The sequence below is a fragment of the Mytilus edulis genome, chromosome 10 (assembly GCF_963676685.1).
Source record: "Mytilus edulis chromosome 10, xbMytEdul2.2, whole genome shotgun sequence".
In the NCBI taxonomy this organism is placed as follows: domain Eukaryota; kingdom Metazoa; phylum Mollusca; class Bivalvia; order Mytilida; family Mytilidae; genus Mytilus; species Mytilus edulis.
In genome coordinates, this window is record NC_092353.1 from 6849330 (window position 1) to 6873784 (window position 24455).

General features: G+C 33.6%; 2 protein-coding genes across 2 annotated transcripts; both read left to right on the forward strand.

Moving 5' to 3' along the window:
* Window positions 1-1054: 1054 nt before the first annotated feature.
* LOC139492329 (cerebellin-1-like) lies at window positions 1055-9019 on the forward strand. The gene is made up of 2 exons (XM_071280542.1): window positions 1055-1227; window positions 8533-9019. The coding sequence occupies exons 1-2, from the start codon at window positions 1065-1067 to the stop codon at window positions 8997-8999; spliced, it is 630 nt and encodes a 209-aa protein (XP_071136643.1). The 5' UTR covers window positions 1055-1064; the 3' UTR covers window positions 9000-9019.
* Window positions 9020-14920: 5901 nt separating this feature from the next.
* Window positions 14921-18060, forward strand: LOC139493252 (zinc finger MYM-type protein 3-like). The gene is made up of 3 exons (XM_071281480.1): window positions 14921-16261; window positions 16959-17191; window positions 17644-18060. The coding sequence occupies exons 1-3, from the start codon at window positions 15318-15320 to the stop codon at window positions 17865-17867; spliced, it is 1401 nt and encodes a 466-aa protein (XP_071137581.1). The 5' UTR covers window positions 14921-15317; the 3' UTR covers window positions 17868-18060.
* The last annotated feature ends 6395 nt before the right edge of the window (window positions 18061-24455 follow it).

A 24455-nucleotide genomic window follows, 5' to 3' on the forward strand; every position in this document is an offset into this window, starting at 1 on the left:
CTTTTATCATATTTGTGCCTTTCAAAGACTCACATCGATATACATAAGATCTTTGCATATCATATACTATCTGACACAGAGTAGATTCATGCGAGTACACACAGTTTCTGGTAAGTTCAAAGCCAGTAACAACTTATAAAAAACATGCATCTAAGACTTAAATATCAACCAGTACACATCCAACAACCAATGAATTTAGTGTAAAAAGTCATTAACAGTCAACGAAAAACATGACCTTGTGCAATGCCAATGCCAGATACAGGTATCTTCTTTTTTTTGTAATGATAAAATCAATATTAATACTAATAACAACAATATTCAAAGATCTAATTATAATGTTGATTTCAATTGGTAACGTTTTAGAATAAGTTCATTTAATGGATCTATGAGTTTAGCCATGTTGTAATTAAGATTTAATTTCCCAGCTCGGTAACAACGTAACATCTCCGTACAAATAGGAATGTGTTATCCTGTTAAAAATAGTTTTCCACATATAATATCAAATTTCTAAACCAAATCTTTATATCTTGAGGAATTTAGTACATGTTTGAAGTAATTTAGGTAACGAAATCCAAAATTTTAAATTTAACTCGTATAAATGCAAGACTTAAATTGATTACACGAACTAACTGTTTAACTGCGAAAATTCAGTCTAGAATTTAGCGAGAGTCCTACATCATAAATGTGTTAGTGTAGATCTGATTCCTAGTTGAGTGTTCTGAATATTCTTTTAGACTAAAATGCACACTTTAGTGATATATAAAAATACCTAAGCTCTACTTTTGCAGGCATCTGCTTCACAGAGTCATCGTCAACAATTGGCTCTTGTTTTCCTAATATATATATACTAACACTATAACAAGAAACAAGATAACCAAAATAAATGAGCAACTCGCTTTCATCGTATGTTGAATGAATTCTGAAAATCTCTTAAACAATCCTAAGTGCAATAACAGTCATAAAAGAAACGTGACTTTCATTTCTAAAATTATTTGTAATCTACTGAACTAGACAGTCTTATCTCAGTTCTTGTCTTTAGGGGTTATATTTTATTTAATAGCAACATGTTGTTGTGTGTAGTTTGTCTGCTTTGTATTGTTTTTACCAGTTCCACTGATCAGGAGCTTCACACGTTAATCCAAAGAATGGAAAAGAAAATTGCAATGCTGGAAATGGAATTGTCCGACTTGCGATTATGGAAATCAGACATTGAAAAAAACTCTAAAGGTAATGGAGCTTTTACCAGACAAAAGTTGAGGTTAAAGTATACATTAGGCCGTTAGTTTTTCTTTTTTGATTTGTTTCACATTGTTCATGTCGATGTCATTTGTAATAGATAATTCAATATGAGTTATAATTCTTTATTTTTGATATTGGTACGTTTACCTATAACTGCTTTTATCTTACCTCTGATACATTTCTATGAATATGATTGGTTACCGTGGAGAATATGTATATTCCAAATTAGGTTAGTAGGGAGAAGGGGCTTATTTCAGTACCTGCTAGTAGAGGAGTTACGACTTTGGCACTATTTGCTTATTTGAATTATTGAAAGTTCTGTTTAATAATGTTATATCAAGATTTCTGATATAAAATTATTATTGTTGACATTATTTTTTTTGTGCAGACCAATTAAAGTAGGTTCTTAAAATTGAACACTTGAACACTTTAATATAAACATAAGAAGATGTAGCATGATTACAAATGAGATAACAAATAAAGATTGTCGGCAAGATGAATTCGTTACATAGTGTGCCAGTGACCTTATACGATATATACAGGGTCAGTAAATCCCAGTAAATTCCATATGGGGTTTGAGCTTCGCCCTCATCCCGTATGACACTTATTGACCCTGTATATATCGTATTAGGTCACTAACACACTCTGTAACTAATATTATCTTACGTCCTATACATTTCTAGGAATATGATTAGTTAAAAGCGTCCGCGTGGAGACCGTGTATATTTCATATTAGGTTAGTAGGGAGGCGGGGCTTAATTCATACACGGTAAGTAGTGGTGTTACGTCCCTTTATATTCCATATTAAGTAAAAAGGGAGGCGGGGCTTATTTCATACACGGTTAGTAGTGGTGTAAGGTTCCTTTATAAAAACAAAAAGGTACTGAGAAAAAATCTTAAAGGTTTCAACAGACAAAGAAATTGATGATTAAGATGGAAATAAATTCATAAAACACGTTTAAACTTAACAAGTCGTTATTGTTTGCATCTGTTTTTGTAGAATCAATGGAAGTAGTTTCGTAATGCTTACAAAATGGAAAACTAATAAAAAAAAGTCTTGCTCATTTTGATAGGTCACTAGTCTAAATTTCACACGTTAAGATAGTCGGTAAGATAAATTCGTTACATAGTGTGCTAGTGACGTAATACGGTATAAAATTATTATTGTTGACATTATTTTTTTTGTGCAGACCAATTCAAGTAGGTTATAATAAAATTGAACACTTGGACACTTTAATATAAACATAAGAAGATGTAGTGTGACTGCAAATGAGACCAGAAATATAGATAGTCGGCAAGATGAATTCGTTACATAGTGTGCTAGTGACCTTATACAATATATACAGGGTAAGTAAATCCCAGTAAATTCCATATGGGGTTTGAGCTTCGTCCTCATCCCGTATGACACTTATTGACCCTGTATATATCGTATTAGGTCACTAACACACTATGTAACGAATTTATCTTACCGACTATCTTTACGTGTGAAATTTAGACTAGTGACCTACCAAAATGAGTAGACTTTTTTTTTATTAGTCTTCAATACTGTTAGCATTACGAAACTACTTCCATTGATCCTACAAAAACAGATGCCAACAATAAAAACTTGTTAGGTTTAAACGTGTGTTATGAATTTATTTCCATCTTAATCATCAATGTCTTCGTCTGTTGAAACCTTTAAGATTTTTTCTCAGTACCGTTTTGTTTTTAAAAAGGGACGTAACACCACTACCAACCGTGTATGAAATAAGCCCCGCCTCCCTTCTTACCTAATATGGAATATAAAGGGACGTAACACCACTACTAACCGTGTATGAAATATACACGTCTCCACGCGGACGCTTTTAAACAATCATAAACCTAGAAATGTATAGGAGGTAAGATAATATCAAATATTTCAGTTTACTTATATAAATTAATAAACCGAGGTCATTTAAAAATCGGATGATCGATGGTACAAAGATATGTATACTGTGAATGGTTCTTTTAAATTTTTTCAAAAGAATAAGCTCAGTAGAAAAGTCAACATTGACCATCTGAACATACATGTTCTTACACCCCAGTTCTTTTGTTTGCTTTATAGTTTCTATTTCTGAAACAAGTGCAAGTTTAATAGATCTATTGTTACGAATAACTATTGAGTTCGACCACAGGGTGTGACGAGCGGGTTTTCTGGAAACCCCTGCTTCAGCATCCTAAAAACTTAGTCCATTGTTATTCATGACAATATAAATTGATTATTTTTTTAAATAGCATAAGATCATAAGAAATTACTTATAGTGTTCACTGCAAATTGGATCTCAATATTAAAAAAACTAATATTAGGTATCTATTTTGAACACAAAAACAAATCCTTTAAATACGCCTTTGCTCGAAGGAAGGTAATTGTTTGTATCCCAGTCATATCTATACTTTTAAACGAGAAGACCTCATTTTGTGTGTCGCTACTCTTTCTTCCACGATAAATTAATCATCATGCCTCTGTGTTCTATATGTAACATGCATAGTCGCATTTGTCATCCATTCTTATGATTATTCAGATTGAGTTATTTTTGGAGAAAGACGACAAAAAAGGAGTCCGGATATTGATTCCGTCATCAGACTGACTTTTAGTCAAAGATAAGACTTCCGGTTTGAAACATGCACAAGTGCAACCAATCGTATGATAGATAACAAAACTGAAAAATAAATAAGCCAATCAGATCGTTCTCCATATCATGGTGTTTAGAACGCAAGAACCACAACTATTATACCTCCTTAGAGTGGACAATTATTTTTCGCGTTTATCTACATGTAAATTACGATTATACTACTTTAATATATAGAGACTCTCTGTATTCTGTCTACTGTTTTCTTTGAAATGATTACTTTTTAAGGGGTCATACCAGTTGCATATATATTAAAATAAGTAAAACATGTGGAGACAAGAATGTGTCCATAGTACACGGATGCCACATCGGCAATATATGTAATAGGTTTCGAGTTGATTGGACTTCAACTTAATCAAAAACTACCTCGACCAAACACTTTAACCTGAAGCGGGACAGACGGACGAACGAACAAACTCACGAACGCACGGAGCACGGATACACAGACTAGAAAACCCTGATAATGCCCATAAATGGGGCATACAAAACATATTGTTGAAAGTGAAAGTAGTGATTTGGCAAAAATGAAATGAAAGTAGGGAGAGATTTGAGGGAGGCAGGACCTTTTTCGGGACGTCGGGATCGGGTGTTTTTATGCTTAGGGGGATCCGGGAATATATTTGTCGATTTCGGGATTTCGGGATATGAATTTCTTTAAATTCCACATCAAGCTGTAGATGCCCGCGATTTCGCGGGTGTGTTCTAGTGTCTATATACGAAAGCATTGATCTAAATAATAAAAGGAATTCTAACTCCTGGACCCCCTTGGTTGCCCAGTTGCGGATCCGGGGGTTGAAAATCCCCATTTTTGAACGATCAATGCATATATAGTAATGGTAAGAAACCTCCCCCCCCTTTTCTATTGAGTTGGGTCCCCTTTAAAAATGAATTAATCATCCCCTGATTTACCCCAAAAAGGGAGTTCATGGATATTCAATCTGTGTCTTTGTATGTTGATCCAGTCTGTTCCTCGGGTTTCTATGTTTGTTTATTCTCGTGAAGAGGGGATAAACCGTAAGATATAAAATACAGATATGATTACATTTATTAAACTGATACAGGTTTGTACCTTTGGTAATAATATTGCCTTTATCTTTAGTCTCCTCTACAAAATCCAACGTTTGCCACAAAATGTCCATATTGACAACTGCATTCAAGAAGCATAATGTATTTTGTTTGGTAATAAGATTACACGAAAAGAAACGGTCAACCTTGACCTGATTCATATTTGCACATGGATTTAACTGGAATATGCAAAACAGCAACTTTTACATTTGTACAATATACTCACTTGTCAAAATTTGCTGATGCTAACGCTGATGATGAGGATGAGGATGATGCATTGCACTAGACCGATACGCTAAACAAATTTATCGTGCCATTTTCACTAGTAAAACTAGTCGAAAAGCCCAATCTTATTATTCTAACTTCGATCCAGCCAGACTATAATATTACTCAGCTCCTTTGTTCTACCAGGGGCGATCTGAGCCGGATCACCCCTACCAGATCATCCCAGTTAGAGTTTCCTTGTTCTGCATGCTTGTCTTTGTTCTGTAACTTTTTGGCGGGAATGACTTATTAACAAAAAAACTTAGAATTAATTATTGAGAAAAGACACAATTTCAAAATTTATGTAAAACAAATCCATTGTCAATGCTTGGATTCGAACTCAAAACCTTTAGCATATCAACCCACGCCACATACCCCTAAACCAGGACGACTGGATACCAACTAAGTGTTATTTTACATACTAAAAGGAAGCAAGATATTTTCATAAGTGGGGACGAGTTGGCAGACCTTTATTCAAAGGGATTTTACCCTTTTCGAAATTAAAGCGAGTCGTCAGACTGATTGTTTAATGGTATCTAACCCATTTTATAGGTGGGGCGAGTTGGTAATCAAACAGTGGGACGATTTTTAAAAAAAGCAGCGATTTAATGTGGGCCGATTGGTTAGTCGGGCGAGTTTACATGATGTCAAAATTAAACATCGTGTTCAGGGTACCACTTATCAATTTAAAATACTAAAAAAAGTTTTCAAATTTTAGATTTTTGAAATTTTGATCAAAGTTTTAAAATATCAAAATTTCAAACATTTGAAAAATTTTGAAATTTTGAAATATTCACCAAATAGATAAAATTGCAAAAAAAATTTTTTAATTTTTTATCGATTGCATGACGATCATATATTGCCTTTCATAAGTGCTTAAAGTTTAAAGTATTGATCCGGAAGGAATACTGAATGTATTGTGTCGCCATGAACGTTACATGCTATCCACGAACGTGAGAGGTTGTTTGTATCTTTTTGACAATTCTATCCTCTATACACGCTGAATTTGAGAGTAAGATCAGATATAAGTAGCTTGGAGGTTGAATACATTTTTTTACATTTAAACCATTTACCAGTAAACGTAGACCAGAAACATTAAGCCTGTATATTTATATGATAGTTGCCGCTATACATTAAGCGCCCATCTATCCATTTGTATATGGGTGTCAACATTTTTGAAATGGTTATTTGAAAACAATTTTTAAAAGTTCATATCAACGATAATAATAGGATAGGATCAAGTTGAGGTGACCAATCGAGATGGTAATCTTTAATGGAATCGGAAATATAAATATTGTCACTAAGGTGACACTATATTTAACTTTAACTTCAATGTTAGTACATTTTTCAGGTGCAGCTCCATGAATTTAAAAATGTGGCCTAAGCCCTAGTTAGAAAACGTAAGGACCGATTCTTGTTAAACGGATATGCATTTATCATATACACTGTATGTAGTTCCGTAAGTGCTCGGTGGTCCCCCAAACCCGCCTCTGTTTTTAGATAGCGACTAAAAGGAAACGGAATATTTTTGCATCAATAGATAGTTCCGTATTTATTATCTGCGCATTTTAAAGTTATTTGCGCACAATCAACTTTGAGCAAGGAACAAGTAAGTTCGGACATATGAACGCTGAATTTTAAGGTAAGCATTTACCTGCGGAACGCTGAAAACTGAATATTTGAAAGTCAAGAAAAATATAAGAACTTGAACTATTGAAAAGGTTGATAGTCGTAGTCTAAGGGAGCAACCATTGACCTTAAAAAATGGGATATTTTTTTGTGTCGATGTGAAAATTTTGTTATCGCGCAAACTATTTCTTTTAGTTTTTAAACGCTATCAATCAAATTATTTGGTTCAAAATTTAAAACTATAAGGTATTGGAAAAATCTGGATTTTGTTTTGTCATTTGCTTGAACAGAATATTTCCTTCATCAAATTGGGGATCAAGTAATTGTTTTTTTTGGGAGGGAAACCGTACTTGAAGTTAAACGGTGGTTCCCTGACTAGGACCCATCCTTTTCAAATTCATTGATCTGTACCTGAATAATGCACCATTATTGAAGCCCCCTGTGGAAGTATCCAAGTCATATCAAGTACACCTTAATGAAAATATCTATATTTCCGATTCTCAAATATATTACCATTTATCGCTGATATGAACTTTCAAAAATTTCAATTTTCCAAATGCCGACACCTACAAACTAATCGTTCTGGTTTTGTAAAAGCTGAATACATTCATATCATATATTACGTTTATCATAAACATTATTTTCAGCCTGCATAGTGATGTAATAGTTGCTGCTGTACATTAAGCCCAATCTAGCCAAAAAATGTTTTTTTTTTATTAAAGCTTAAAGATGATCGTTCAAAATGTACATTTAATGCTTTCATCTGCCGACATGAATGCATGCAGATAGTAAGAAGTCATTAATTATAAGCAAAATCAAAAAAATACACGCGTATATTGAGCCATTTTATTGCTTAAAGTTTAGTAAAAGTATATACATAATCAACCCTACCAGACAATTTGTAACTGCGAGTTCATCAGTATTCACTGTAACTCTTAAACGATGGTCGCTGGGAAAAACCAAATAGTTCTGAATAGAAGTATTCGTTTCGTTCCACCTTTATTACGTTTCGTAGTTTACAGGTACCCCTCTATTCGACCCTTTTCTATTTTTGAACTTTCAAAAAGCGAAATAATCAAGACTGCACGTTAAGTTTATTACTTTCAAAGTTTGATCAAATATCTAACCTATCAAATATTAAAACGTTATTTAGAATTTTGAATTTTTTTTTAACCATTTGGTGAACATTTCAAAAGTTCAAAATTGTTCAAATGTTTGAAATTTTGATATTTTAAAACTTTGATTAAAATTTCAAAAATCTAAAATTTATAACTTTTTAATATGTTGAATTGAAAAGTGTTGCACGGACCGTCATACAGGTTATATATTATATAATTATATATAAAGTATGTTATAAATAGTTGTGTCGCGTTCTAAACTAGATTTTATGAATTGTAAATGCTTTTTCGTCTAACAGCTGGGATGTAAAATAGTTATCCAATTCGACCATCGGGGTGATCTGACACTGACACACCGCGTCCGTGGGATAACCATTACTGAAAGGTGCGGGCTAAAACATGTGAAAGATCAAATTCTAATTTTGATTTCAATGCCTTTAGTTTTACCCGCTCTGAGATTAAACCTGCGACCTTCCTCATTCGAGGCGTGCGTGCTCAATACTAGCTAGGAGGCATACTTATTAATTCATCAAACATTTAATGAAAACAACATATTGTTATTTTTGTAGAACACCTTCGAAAAGAAAGACTATTAATGCAACAGGCAGGCTTTGAATCTGGAGTGGCCTTCTCTGCATACATATCTAAATCGTTCAAAGCTGCGTCTTTTGGAAATAGCAGGGAAATTGTATACGACAAAATTGAGTGTAATGTTGGAAATGGTTATGATAACAACACTGGAACATTTAGAGCGCCTATTAAAGGAACGTATGCATTTACATGGTCAGTTTGTGGGTCGGGTGTTGATCAAGGCGAAATAGGAGTTGAAATATTAATAAACAATCAAATTCATGGATCAGTCTGGGTAGATTCAGAGCAAGTTAGTGATGAAGATTGTTCTACCGGGTTTGTTATACAAACCCTGAATGCTGGAGATGTTGTTTTTACCAGATCACATTCTACAGGAGCTTTGCAAGGAAGTGTAAGAAGTGATCAGTTCATGAGAACAACATTCTCAGGATGGGTTTTGTTTTGATAAATTGTTTATCACCTCGTTCTTTGTTTATTTTTTAAACGATATGTGATTATATGTCCTAAACACTAGTAAGGATTTTACTTTTAAATTGATTAATACGAGCTAACAGATGGTTTTTTTAAAAGTCGCATACACTGTTCTTGCTTGTCTGGTTTTTTTATATCCTTGTATTTGTGCTATTTTTATTAATTATGAATAAAACGAAGATGTGGTATGATTTCCAATGAAACAACTCTCCACAAGAGACCAAAATGACACAGAAATTAACATCTATAGGTCACCGTACGAACTTCTTCAATGAGAACAGCCCATACCGCATAGTCAGCTATAAAAGGCCCCGAAATGGCAATGTAAACAATCCAAACGAGAAAACTAACGGCCTTATTTATGTACAAGAAATGAACGAAAAACAAATCAGCAACATATAAACAAACGACAACCACTGAATTACAAGCTCCTGACTTGGAACAGGCACATACATACAGAATGTGGCGGGGTTAAACATGTTAGCGGGATCCCAACCCTCCCCTAACCTGTGATAGTAGTATAACAGTACTACATAAGAACGAACTATGAAAATCAGTTGAAAAAGGCTTAACTGATCATCAGATGAAAAAAAAAATACAAGTGGACGTGACCGAGTACTTGTACAGCCCAACAACAAAAAGACACTAGGTACAGATTTGAGAGTAATCGCTGTTAACTGACAGCTAGTTAAAAGGCACTAACAACTTATAAAAAAGAATCATGCATCTAAGACCAAATTATAAATTCAATGGATTTAGTGTAAAGACGTCATAAAAATCAGAGAAAAACATGACCTTGTACAATGTCAACATACAGTGTTTTTCTGTTTCCATGTTTGGAATTGAATAAAGTGTCTTTCAGAAAAACATTTGATTATGTGGTGACATGCCTCATTAGATGATATCCTCTCACTACATCATTCAAAGTTTGGTGACTATATTGAACGCATCAATCCCTTCGAACTAGGAATAAAGGATACCACATATACTGTTAGGACTAGATATATATCTCATATGATTCGACATTACACAGCTTATGTTTCCAACCGTGATTACCTTGATAGATTGCTTGATGGAGTGTAGGTTGCTTTACTTCCAATGGCATTTCCTTGATAGAGACATTCTTCTTAAAAAGAAAGTATTAAAGCAAGGTTTCAAAGTTTTATAAAGTGAAATGTGTCGATCTCTTCGATCACCAGACCGTAAAGGAATAGCTGGTTTACAGATGACAAAGAATATATGTTCCAATTGTCGTACTAATACCGTCCTCTTTTTCATTAATATGGCGTCACCAAATTAGACTTTCCAAGTTAGCTATACTGTGGGTGCAATATATGGAAAGAGTATCTGGTTGATTTAACTGAGATGACCCCAGGTTTTTGTTGGATTCTTGGCGCTCAGTATCTAATTTACTATGTCGTGTTTTGTAGCCTGTGTTGGTCTTTCGTTTTTGTTTATGTGAGATTATCATCGACTTATGAGTTTAAATAATCCTTGGACGTATTCAGACTCTTTCTTATTTTAGATCAACTTGACGTTAAGCAACCAACAATCAATCAATCAATCTTTTATTAGACTTTTATTAAGCTTTGTTTGAGAAACAATTTTGAGACGTCCTTCGATCTAGGGATACCATTACTTAAAAGAAAGAAAATCTGAAATAAGTAAGGTATCAATATTTCATCATGTAAAAAATGTATTCAGGATTATTTTCTATCTTAATTTTTTTTAAACTCAGTTACTTTTTTGTTAATGTGATGCACATTTCTATTATTTCTTGTAGGCTTTTTTCTTATTAGCATTTCCTTCGTATAATCTCTGTTTTAATCTGTTTGTAGCAATGTGTTTGAATTTTTTCTCTTGTTGTGACTCAGCTGGATGGACAGTAAGTTTATGTTCTTAGATTGCTCTATCATTTTGATTCTAATGATTTATCGATCATTTGGGTTTTTTTTTCAAATATGTTTCAAATCTTTCTTTTTGTTACCTTTAATTAAAATTTCTCATTTTTGTTTTTGTGTTTCTACACTTATGTTGTTTGATACTGTCATTTGATTATATCTATACGACATTCAGTGTTGTTAAACTTTCAATCATGCAGTATCTACTTTGACTATGTATAATTTCTACCTGAATAGTATTTATCTACTCGTGTCATTTGTACAGCACGGCCGACACTCGGCTAACCGAGAGATTGGTCGGTTAATCTATATTGAGTATGTGGCTATATGGGCGATTGGTCTGTTAATCGGGTTGGTTATACGTCTGTTAAGAGTAAAACGCTTAATTTAATGTTAAACTCTATTAAATATACAGATTTTTGGCATGTTATAAGAACCAAATCAAAAAAAGAAAAGTGTCTGACAAAATGATATCTATCATAGAACATTTTGCACTTGTAAAAACATTTCTTAGTCTGCGCAGTTTTCAGTAAAACTAAAAGGCGTCGCGCAAGTATGTAGTATTTATGCTTATACGCATAGCAATTTTTTTAATAAAGGCGAAACAAACAAATTTAGATATTATTTAAATGACAAAAAATAGTACTGTGTTTCTAAAAAATGAATTGACATTAGTAAATATTTCATAATTGTAAAATAACGTGAATAATACCACGTTTTAGTGAAAATTATGGGAATAAAGTCTGTTAATGGGTTGGTCAATTGAAATTGTGTCAGTTAAGAGTTATTTAGCCACGACAATATTTTGCTACCTTTATATTTTCCCCTTGAAAAATTTAAGAATGAGATGTTCCTGAGGGAACAAAATTGACAATTCGGTGCCACAGTATCCTAGAAAGAGCATTTTTATTTTGACTTTCTTTGCATTTTATTGAAGGGTGTGTCACTTCAATATAGCGTGATATGGATTGGCCTCTGGAATATGCATGAATTTTTAATTGACGTTTTCAATCAGCCTTAATTTTTGTGTCTGTTCGAAGTAGCACGTTCTTAATTCCGACTGAAAGTGTCTTTCTAATACAACACAGGGTACATATAACGTGTTCTCGTTCACATATGAACATGTGTACGGATTGATAGTTTAGTCTTAGTTGCATGATATTTTTATTAGTTGTTAGTGGCTTTGAACTAGCTGTCAGATAACTGCGAGTACTCTCAGATTTGTTCATTGTGTCGTTTTGTGTCGGGATGTATATGTACCGGGCCACGTCCACTTGTATTTTTGTCCATCTGATGACTTAAGCCTTTTTCAACTGATTTTTATAGTTCGTTCTTATGTTGTACTGGTATACCAGTCCAAGGTTAGGGGGAGGGTTGGGATCCCGCTAACATGTTTAACCCCGCCACATTATTTATGTATGTAACTGTCCCAAGTCAGGAGCCTGTAATTCAGTGGTTGTCGTTTGTTTATGTGTTACATATTTGTTTTTCGTTAATTTTTTTACATAAATAAGGCCGTTAGTTATCTCGTTTGAATTGTTTTACATTGTCTTATCGGGGCCTTTTATAGCTCACTATGCGGTATGGGCTTTGCTCATTGTTGAAGGCCGTAAGGTGACCTATAGTTGTTTTAAAACGTCTGTGTCATTTTGGTCTTTTATGGATAGTTGTCTCATTGGCAATCATAACAAATCTTCTTTTTTATATGATATTTGTCACTGGACGTTTAATCCTAATTCGTCAGCATCTTCCAATTGGTTCTTCTCTTCTATTACTTAATCATATGTTGTTTACAAATCACTCTAAAGAAGTAAACGGAAAGGAAGGAATGCAGCTACATTTGGTTATTTTAAGTTTCAATTCATTTTATTCCGTTTAGTTCCTTTCTATATAAGTGCAGAGGAAAACTACAGTTGTCTATGGTGGCCGGTAAATTACATTTCGCGTTTTCGCGATTTCGCCTTTCATATTCTATGAAAAAAATCGCGAAGTCAAAAAGGCGAAGTCGAAAACGAGAAATGGGTTTCGCGTTTTCGCGTTTTCGTCTTCGCAATTTCGCGTTTTCGCCATATAGAATATATATGAAAGGCGAAAACGCTAAAGCGCTAAAACGCAAAATGGAATTAACCTGCCACCATTGTTGTCCGCATGTAAACTTCTAGAATTTGTCCCCAATATAAGTACATCGCAATCCGTTACTGTTTCAACAGTCATCGGTGTTTCATGTATGTATTCTTAAACAAGTATTATTTTTCTTTCGTTTTTAGCAATGTATCACTCTCTACTGTCCTTATATAATATTCTATATTCTGCGTTTCCATCCAGATTCTCGTGTATACCATGAGGGTCCGGATTGGGGGTATATAATTGTTTATTTCTGTATTCTTTAAATTATTATGTCATTTTTTTCTACATTTTATTTTTGTCTTACTCTTTATTCTTTCTTTATTTTTCATATTTTGTCATCCCAATATGTTTTACTTACTGATGTTTAGTTACATTACGACGCTTATCTCTAATTTATATACTGGTTACCGATGTAGATGACAAATTTGTGTCATTCATGACAATTAAACAGAATCAATATGATATGTGCGATCATTCTTGGATGAAATTAATATTACTTTAATATTACACTTTTCGAAAACATTTTTATCAATTTTAAATTTCATGTGTTGTTTCCGTAAATGTTCTGTTTCATTGCTCATGTGTTGTTTTCGTATGTTTTAGCCGCTCGTCTTGAGCCTACTCATTTGATCCGATAACACCCCATATAGCAATAAAATTATACTTTTATTGCCATTCATAACTCTTAACAGACCAATTAACAGACCGGGTTTTATACATCCGACCCATTAACAGACCAAGTTTTAAATAAAGATTGATTTATGTCACCAAAATACAGATTTTGGTGTAGATTTTTCACACAATGATATCAATATGGTTAACAAAAATAATGCCTTTCTTTTTTTGATGTTCAAAATATTGAATGCAAGTAAATTTAACCAATGTGTCATTTTGTGTACATTTTATGTGTGTAAAATGTGTATAAATTTATCGATGAGTAACCCGCCTTTTCATTTTATAGATCGTACATCGAAGCTAGAAAAATAATAATTACACCACTGAATTCAGTACATTGAATTGTTTTGTTAGACATGAATACTTTTTATGATGAAAATATATTTAGAAAGTTATACAATGAAACATGCTGAACTTTCAATGATTTTCTCGATAACACCTGATTAACAGACTTTAGCCAACCCGATTAACAGACCAACCGCCGATATAGCCGCATACTCAATATAGATTAACCGACCAATCTCTCGGTTAGCCGAGTGTCGGCCGTGTACAGGCATGACAGGTTGTGGAATTTTGTGTTCCTGTTAAAATACTGAATAGCCGGTTTTTTTTCTCTCTCGATGAGTTGACATAATGTTCCAATATATGTGTTAAACTGTAACAAAAAGCAGAGATACACGATAGTAGATAAGTAATTATTCGTATTTGATATTCAATACAGTTTGAACACAAAAACGTTCATGATTTCAATTTAAATAAAATTTGAGTTTACTATTTCATACTGTTCATCATCCATCTCTGGTGACGCTCTGTTCAGAGTGTTGTAGTTAAATGTATTTCTTGACTCAGAAAGGCTGTCGTACTGCGTGTTTCTGTTATCGACGGGACCAGCCGCCTTTATAGATAGTTGTCTGAAATTAATAAGAAAAAGATCGAAAACATCAAATCTTAAACTTATTGTTAACCAAATTTCTAATCAATTGATTTTGGCATTAAAGAAACAAGTTCGGAAAACTTATATTTTTAGCAGTTTTATATTTCCATAAGCTTTCAACTTAGTAAAACGATAACTCATCGCTGAAACTAATCAAACTACATCTTATATCTTTATAGTATAATTAATCTTATTCCAAAGTAATAATTCTTTTCTAAATTGTCTGACTCTTAAAAAGACTGGGTTATAGATAATGCATATTTTAAGGTTTTTCTTGTCGTAGAACACACCGAGGGGTGTCAGGATTGATCAAATGAAAGACCGACCGAAGGGAGGTCTTTCTTTGGGCAATCCTGACACCCCGAGGTGTGTTCTACGACAAGAAAAACCTTAAAATATGCATTATCTGACTTATATACCGTCGAAAAATATTTTGTTTTTTTACAATTTTGCAGAAATTTCTATCCTATCTTACCGATCATTAAAGTGGGAGATTCTGCTCAAATTATTTTGGTTATAACCACGCCTAACATTTAAATTATAATGTATATGCAAATAAGGTGAAAATAATTCACTAAAATAAAACTCACTAATTAAGATATAAAAGTGTGTTATCATTGTCCAGTTATATTAAAAGTAAATCCGCATTACGACCATGGATGATATAGATTTGTTAGAGTGGGACCCGATTTTTCTTACGCAAAGTTCGTATTCTCAAGTAAGTGAGGAAAAAGAAAGTGACATTCTAAGTTATTTTGATTTAAAACCAAGTGATAATGATTTGGAAATTACCCGTCATCAGTTTAGACACGGTCAACCAGAGACAGTTAAATCCCTTCAAAACAAGATAGAGGAATCGGTGCCGAAAAATTCAGTCAAAAAATATAAATGGGGTTACAATGCTTTCAATAGTTGGCAAGCCGAGCGCCGTTTACGTCCGATATCAGATAATTTAGGAATTCCTCCGAATTGTTTGCAAAAGGATTTGGTACACATGGACAAAACAGAACTGTCCACTTCATTACAATATTTCATAGCAGAGGCAAAAAAAAAAGACGGAGGTACATATCCGTCCAATAGTATTTATGATCTGTTTTCCTCAATACAGGGATATATTCGCCATCAGAAATCGTCCAGTATTAACTTCTTCACGGATCCCGAATTTCTTAGGGCTAGACAAGTGTTAGATGCTATCATGAAAGAAAGGGCAACTGAAGGTCTCGGTGCAAATTCGCGCAAGCAGGCTGATGTGATATCGGTAGATGAAGAAAAGTCATTATATGATAAGGGTATCCTTGGCGTGGATAATCCCCAACAACTTCTAGACACATTGCTTTATTTATGTGGTTTACATTTTGCATTAAGGGGAGGCACTGAACACCGACGGCTCAGACTTAATTTCAATCCGCAAATAACCGGCCCGTTTCAAGATAAGGATGCTAAATTGAGATATCTATTGTACAAAGAGGATGTTTCAAAAGCTAACGCGGGTGGCCTAAAGCACAGAAAAGTTGTTCCAAAATGTGTCCGAGCATTTGAAAACCCAGAAAACAGAAATAAATGTATTGTAACAGTATTTGAAAAGTACAAGTCACTTTGGTAAGTAGCTTATTATTTATTAATAACTTTAAAAAAAAAAATGGGGCAGTTATTTAACGCGTTAATGCTTTTCAACACTTAAAAAAAAAAACAACCGACAAATGGTATTCCATGTACGTTAAAATGAAGATAAAAGAGGGGAGAAGATACCAGAGGGACATTCAAACTCATAGGTAAAAAATGACAACGCAAGTGGTATCACCACCCCCTAATTTAAAAGCCGTCTCTGTACCGATTTCCTTATACATTAAATTTTCCAATACAAATCCGCCGGATTTCATACTGTTTTCTTTGATATATCTCCTCGTCGTGCTTCAATGAATATGATAAAATCTGAAATATTTGTTGATCTTATCTAACATAATTTCCTTTTACAGCTTATTTCCTACTTCATGTAGGGTAATACTTTGGTTAGCTTGTTTGCCCTGTTACATATATTGACAATTGTAGTTGGGATAACTTTCAATCAAATTTAAATATATGCTTGTTTAATAATACTATATTGATTGCAGATGTCAATCTTAAATACAATGCTTCAGCTTACATTTATACAAACAAATTAAGTAAGCCAGCCAAAGTGTTACTCCACAAGAAATAAGAAATTAGCTGTAATTTACCTATGATTAAAATCATCTTTACATTATTACATTATGTGTGTTTGAAGTGAAATTTTACATAAAGTTTTCTTCTATTTCAGTCCAGCAAATGGAGGAAAAGATTGTTTCTACCTAACACCTTTAAAACATATCAAAGATGGACAATGGTATAGCAACAATCCTATTGGACACAACACTTTACAAGGCACTGTGAAACGGTTGTGCACAAGTATTGGTCTGACAGGAAAGCGCACAAACCATAGCCTCCGAGCATCTGCAGCAACACGCCTTTATAATGCTGGCATAGAAGAACAACGTGTTGCCGAAACAACAGGTAATATAATAGTAGAATGAAACATTATAATTTCTAGTCTTTTCTTTTCAATATTCTTATTTATCCAACACAAAATGGAATAAAAAAAAAGCACGAAGGTATTCCTTGTCTGCGTAATATTACCCAATATCTGTTCTTTTCCCCAGTTATTTTCAATTGCTTTAATAGAGAACTGATGATTGTAAGAAAAATGTATAATTATCTTTGTACAGAGACTTCAGGAAACTTATTATCAAGATAAATGATTGTATCTGTCACGACCCCGATATTTCGGGTAATCAGATCTACCATTACTCGTCCGATCGTCTGTTTGTCCGTCATGCTTGAGTTACATTGTACTTCTCTAAATTTTGAATATTATTTCATTTCTTGTATTGTGATTTTGAATATGCAGTTCAATAAAAAAAAAAGTGTTAACTTATACACAAAAATAATTAAGCTTTATATTGCAGGTCATCGTAGTAATGCAGTTAGAGTATACAAAAGAACTTCTGCTGATCAACAATTAGAGGCATCGAATATTTTATATGGATTAAGACCGTCAGACGGAAGAAAGAAGGCAAAACCATCAGCAGCTGCGGGTGCACCAGTTAGTAGTGTTTCGGTTGAATGTTCAACAGACGAGAGTGACAAGAAAACTGTGACTTGCAACTTTTCTTTAAACTTTTCGTTATGATCAATTTATGTAAAATAAAATGAATTAAATCTGTTAACCAGTTAAAGTAGTTTTTCAATCAGGATAAAATAATGACCTGCCACAGGTCATTATTTTATGCCTTGGAGCACATTGTATTGAAAAATGGTATCGTCCGGGTTTATTCTGAAAAAGAATGACCTACCGTTCTGAAAGAAAATAACTCCATATAGGTATATAATACGTATTAAACTACATGAATAATATAATTCCAGTCTTTATTTTTCTATGTTGTGTTTTGTGTACTATTGTTTGTCTTTTTCCTTTTATACCATGGCGTTGTCAGTTTACATTGATTTATGAGTTTGAATGTCCCTCTGGTATCTTTGGTCCCTTTTGTATTAATAATAATTATGACCAATTGTATTTTGAAAATCAAACTAAAGAAAATTGGTCACTTATGTATTTAAATCCTATTCAATTCATATAATACGGTATAAAAAGGAGATTTGGTATGATTGCCAATTGAACATAAATCTTAAAAGGACAAATATTATAACCAAGCGGCCTTCAACGTTACCCTTGATAAAGAAATAATAGTCAAATATGGTATAAAGATTGATTCTGGTTCATTCTTAAAATTGTAAGCAATTTATACTATCAATAATATTTTTCGAAACTTTGTACATTCCCTAATTTAGTTTTAAACTCTATCCATTCTAAAATTGCTTACATCTCCTTTTTAAACCGGATCTCCGCATGATGACCTATCTATTAAAATGCATGTTTAGTATACATTCTCTTTGGTTATTTTCCACTCGATGATATCCGCGTATATATATATATATTTACTATAGATAATTGAGCTGATCTGTAACAATAACATCTCCATGCCTTATATATCATGTACTGTAGTACGCCACTATATTAAAATTGACGAGGAAAGGTAACACACGGCCACTGAAAGCTTTATTTTGAGGCCCAGGTGGTCGTGTGGTCTAGCGGGACGGCTGCAGTGCAGGCTATTTGGTGTCACGATATCTCAGTAGCATGGGTTCGAAACCCGTCGAGGGAAGAACAAAAAATTTGCGAAAGCAAATTTACAGATCTAACATTGTTGGGTTGATGTTTAGACGAGTTGTATATAGAAACCTACATTGATCAAGGAATTATTCCGAAAGGATTAGTTTTAAAAGCCTCCCCACTTACAACAGGAGAAAAGTCAAACAGATTTTTCAACAGATGGAATAACATTTTATACCACAGTTCTTTTAGTCTGATGGATCTTTTACGTCAAGAAGCAATTCATCAAGTAAATTATTTATGTAAACTACGTGATAATTTGCACTGCCGATCTCGTGAACAATTGTCTGATCCTAAACTTGACGAAATTCAAATACGTCTTGGTGATATCAACCATATTGAATCACATAAGCTCCACGTCAAACAGATTAACAAATTTCAACGTGATGGTGTGCAAATTAACCACTCTTTAATAAGACCCTCTAAAATTCTAATAAAAAGCCCCGAAATCGTAGATTTCAAAGAAAAATTCGAGTTCCGACCAATCCCAACAACACCGTTGTCAATTTGAGGACGAAACTAAAGTCTTGTCTAAGGGTTTGAATTTTTGCCCTACTCCCAATAACATAGATAATATGAAACTGGGAGATGACCTTGATAACTTTGCCAGAACCCTCAGAATCAAAACATATTTTGGTAACAATGATAAAGAGGTGGATAATGAGAAAGACTCAGGCACGTCTGACTCGGATGAAGAAATCATAATTCCGCATTTTAAAAAGAAGATTTCATGGATTCCAAAACCTAGTAAATCTGCTACACTGGAAGATGTTATCGACAAAACCAAATCGGATGTTGTACATCTAGCAAGCAACAAGTACTCGTCATTTTATAACACCTCTCCTGACGAGAAAAAATGCCATACAATCGCTGAGAAACCGAGATGATATTGTGATAAAACCAGCAGACAAGGGCAGTGCCGTTGTGATAATGGATAAAGCTAACTACATCGCGGAAGCAGTGCGTCAGCTCTCTGATGAGAGATTTTATAAGAAGCTATACTATGACCCTACTTCCGAGTTTAGCTCCAAAATTATCACTGCGTTACAAACCATGTACAATGACGGTAACATAGATGAGGATACAATTGGTTATTTAAAACCAGAGAATGTCAAGCCTGGTCGATTGTATCTTCTTCCCAAATACACAAGGTTAACAACCCTGGTAGACCCATTGTATCCGCAAACGGCCATCCGACTGAGAAAATCTCGGAATTCGTCGATTTTCCTTTAAGATCTCATGTAAAAAATCTTCCTTCCCACATTCAGGACACTACAGATTATCTTCGTAAAATGGAATCCATGAACCCTCTTCCTCCGGAAACCATCCTTGTCATTTTAGATGTCACCTCATTGTATACCAACATACCTCATGATGACGGCATACAATCTTGTAGGGAAATATGGGACTCGCGCAACATTTTAGAACCACCTACTGAATGTTTAGTCCAGCTGATTACTCTGGTCCTGAAATGCAACAATTTCACTTTTAATGGTGATCATTATCTTCAAATAAACGGGACAGCGATGGGGACGAAAATGGCACCGTCTTACGTCAATATTTTCATGGGCACAATTGGAAAAACAAATTATTGCAGCATTTTAAATACAATGCAATACAATGATATACAATACAATATAATAGAACATATTTTAAAATATTAATTATAAATGTATGTATAAAACACAATCATGAGCTTGTCTGACATGGGTATGACCCCCTCAGTTCTAAAGACTTCTTAATGATATATAACGATTACTTACCTCTTGACGATGGTATTATATCAATACTGGAACAAGTATCAATAATACATTCTGAAACTAAAGAAAATCTAGAGTTTTTGTGATTCAATCAAAATAGCAGTAAAAGACTTTATTTCATAGTACACTTTTTTACGATCCCCTATCTGTAAAGAAACCAGACGACAAACGAGAAACATAGTTAGTCCTCAATGTCCATTGGCAAATATCTGAGGCATGCTATCTAAAACTCAAACCCGTTAATTAACGATCTGATTTGGTAAATTTTGATAGTTTGGTGAACTGAGAGAAAAAGGTATTTATTTTTCTTATGTTTGTGTTTATAACGCCTCTTTTAAGCACTGCTTTTGGTTTTTTTATATCGCACCCAGTTTTTATTGGTGGTGGAAGCAGGGTGGCCGGAAAAACCACCGACCTTCGATAGGAAAACTACCAATTCTAGGCAAATAAGATTGAAGACGACAGCACTCACAACATCAGTGTTGACTGGCTAGTGATTCTACAGTAGTAAGTCGACAACCGAAGCTCCGGAATGAAAGAGGGATAGATACGACTTGATAATCATTGCATAAGTTGAAAGGATAAGAGATATTTTCAGCAGGGCATTTATAAAACACAAAATGATAGAGAATGTACATATATTATTTGGACAAGACAACACACTAAAGGTCCATTAAGCAGAAAAAGGATGTAAGTAAAACTCTGCCTCATGTATGGAATATTGATAAAAATTCGGAAAATTATCATTAGAACATTATTTACAATAAAGTTTTGAACTTGAATACATTTATTTATAAATTTACTTTTAGAATATTCTTATACCCCACTACTAAAAGTATCTGTATTTTGGTATTCCTATTGTTTCTCGGAGTTCAGATTCAGTAAAAAGTTCTTATCTCTTGATACCCTGTATATCTTAAATTGTTAACACAATTTTACTTACTTTCAGGTTAGGATGTGTATAGGTATTTCGTTATGAACTGTACCATAAAATGCACATCTTTATAAAATTGAGAATGGAAATGGGGAATGTGTCAAAGAGACAACAACCTGACCATAGAACAGACAACATTGTAATAATATAGTCTCGATGCACCAGAGATATCGTTCTTACAGCCAACATTAACGTCTGGTGGCAATACGCAAGTTTCGGGTTCCTGTCTGAGTTATCGTTACTGAATGAAATCTCCGGTCTGAGGTTGCGTTCCGTGTATTTCTGTACCGGAAGGTGGGACTACTAAGGACGCCTGCGGGAAAATGGTGGTTTATCATTGTTGTGTTCCAAACTGCACTGCATCAACTAGAAAGTTTAACAAACTGCATAAGTATCCTTGGATGCAAGGTGTGACATTTATTTCTCTGCCGAATAAGATAAGGAATGCAAAGGAAAGGCGAGACTGGTTGTGATTGATTAGGCGGCCGAATGATTGGACTCCAACGAAATACACACGTATTTGGGATCTCCTGTAGTTGGTGATCGCAATACTGGTATACCAGTATTGTCCACAATAATTAATCTTTTGTTAAAGGTGTCACATATATGCATAATGAAATTAACATATGACATGACAATTTTATTAGGAATGATTGTGTTAAACTGATGATGCCATAGATGGTACACTGTGATTGTCATCAAATAAAGTTTTAAATCTTCTGATGTTTTTTTCTTAACTTTTCTGTCTCAGCATTTTAACAAACTCTGTACTTTCTTCTATGTTTTCTTTCAGCTCTCTCTTTCCAAGATTCATGTAGTATATTTTAGTGAATTTTATATTGACATTAATGCTGTTATAGCTTCTGTATCATCAGCATTGGTATTTCTTCTTCAGATGTAATTTCTGCAACCCCTCCCCCTTCCTATATTGGTATTTAGGTATTCAGTCTCTGTGGACTTTCTCTAACGCTTACTAGATTACAAGCTATTTCAGATAGCATTTGTATAGCTCTCTAACTGTCAGAATGCTGGTCTAGTATTTGTACCAGTAGATATACATGTATCTGCTACTAATTGTATTGTCCATGGTTCTGAATCAACTGCTTCAACCCTTAACATTTATGTAGACAAACTAGTTAATTTGATTATAACAAGGTTCCCCTATAAAGCAACTTTTTATAATTAATGAATTATATTGATATCTTTTGTTGTGAAAGATTAATAAGAAAATAAAGACAAACAAATACATATGATCTTAGTACACAAAAAATGTATACATGTATTAAAATATCTGTCAAAATATGTGATGGCATACATGTAAATGCTGAATTTACAGTGTTAGAGTCTAATAATTTGCTTGAATTTATTAAATTATTGCTCAGATAATAATAAGCTTTTATTTTATTTTATCTATATTAAATTAAATAAAATATAGAAATATGATAAAATTATTTGCAATTGTTTAAATAATAATGATGATATGAGTTAATTTCAATAATCCTTTGTTTATTTGTGCAAGTATAGTAATGACTTTTAACTGGTTGTTAATTGATTTCACAATTATCCTCTATAATCTTTTTGAGTTCCATTTAATCTCCCTTTGATCTTCAATATAGTCTAGTCAACAATACAACTACAATACTGGTATATCAGTAATGTACCAGTATTGCTGTTTTTTTTATAAAAGTAACAATACTGGTACAAAATTTGTTACCAGTATTGTGGACAATACTGGTATACCAGTATTGCGATCACCAACTACAGGAGATCCCGTATTTGTTCACTGCACTTTGATGAAAACAACAACAACACTCTACCAACATTGTTTCCTTACAACAATTTCAAGAAGCCGTTGAGTGAAAGGTAATTAACAGATTCCACGGTACTTGTGTCCTTTCCAACCCTCCCCCCCCCCCCCCCCACCCACCAAAAAAAAAGCAAAGTTTCGATCTTACTTGTACAGGTTTATGATGAGTAGGATGATGAACCAAAGGAACAGGTTTCTATCAATGGGAAGGTCGACTCTCTATTATAATCGAAGCATGGAAAGTCGAACTTCCCATTAATAAACAAGTGCCTGTGCTTACAACAGTTGAACAGGAAAGAAAGGGGATGGTGCAAAAACATTCTTAAAAAAATATACTACAATGTTGAGTAACCACAAAAAATGTTTTTTTCAAAGATTGCTTACTAACAATGGTGCAAGGTTTGTAGATTTTCTTTAGTTTCAATACTATACATGTAGTTAAGACTTGAGATGGTGTATGGTTTGATGTCATATAAATAAACCTGCCCAGCACCTCTTGATACAATGTATCTTTCTTGATTTCCTTCTGTATGGTCTGGGGAATAGGGGATGGGTGTGTAACAAAGCATATTTACTAGGAGAAGTGCTGCCCAAATTGTTTGCAAATCTGGACTTTGCCATTTTCAGCATTATTTTTTGGTGGGCGGGGGCTTTTTCAGAATCATACTTTAATTTTGCATAAAAAATCCTATTTTTTAATATCCGTTGTTTATTATTATTATGCAAAAACTCTAAGATCTGTCAGAATGCAAAAAATGGCATTTAATTTTGTAAAATAATCTATTACCTTTTAAGATGAAGAATTGGCAAACAGCTACACGTTTAAAGCTTGGATTTAAGAGGAGTAGGATGTAGTTTTTCCCCCATATACTTTAATACAATGTATGACTAAGTCATTATTTATTAAAGCTGCATTATATGAGAGATCTTGGTATTGTTACTGATTATGTATATTTATATAAGTTTTTAGAAAATTTAATCTCAGTGCCCATTCCCTAGCAATTGAAAGGGGGGCGTTATACCAACATTGAAAGAAATCAAAACAT

Coding starts and splice junctions, on each gene's coding strand:
- LOC139492329 (XM_071280542.1), top strand. CDS start 1,065: ATGTTGTTGTGTGTAGTTTGTCTGCTTTGTATTGTTTTTACCAGTTCC. Junction 1,228..8,532: donor CATTGAAAAAAACTCTAAAG/GTAATGGAGCTT, acceptor TTATTTTTGTAG/AACACCTTCGAAAAGAAAGA.
- LOC139493252 (XM_071281480.1), top strand. CDS start 15,318: ATGGATGATATAGATTTGTTAGAGTGGGACCCGATTTTTCTTACGCAA. Junction 16,262..16,958: donor GAAAAGTACAAGTCACTTTG/GTAAGTAGCTTA, acceptor CTTCTATTTCAG/TCCAGCAAATGGAGGAAAAG. Junction 17,192..17,643: donor ACGTGTTGCCGAAACAACAG/GTAATATAATAG, acceptor TTTATATTGCAG/GTCATCGTAGTAATGCAGTT.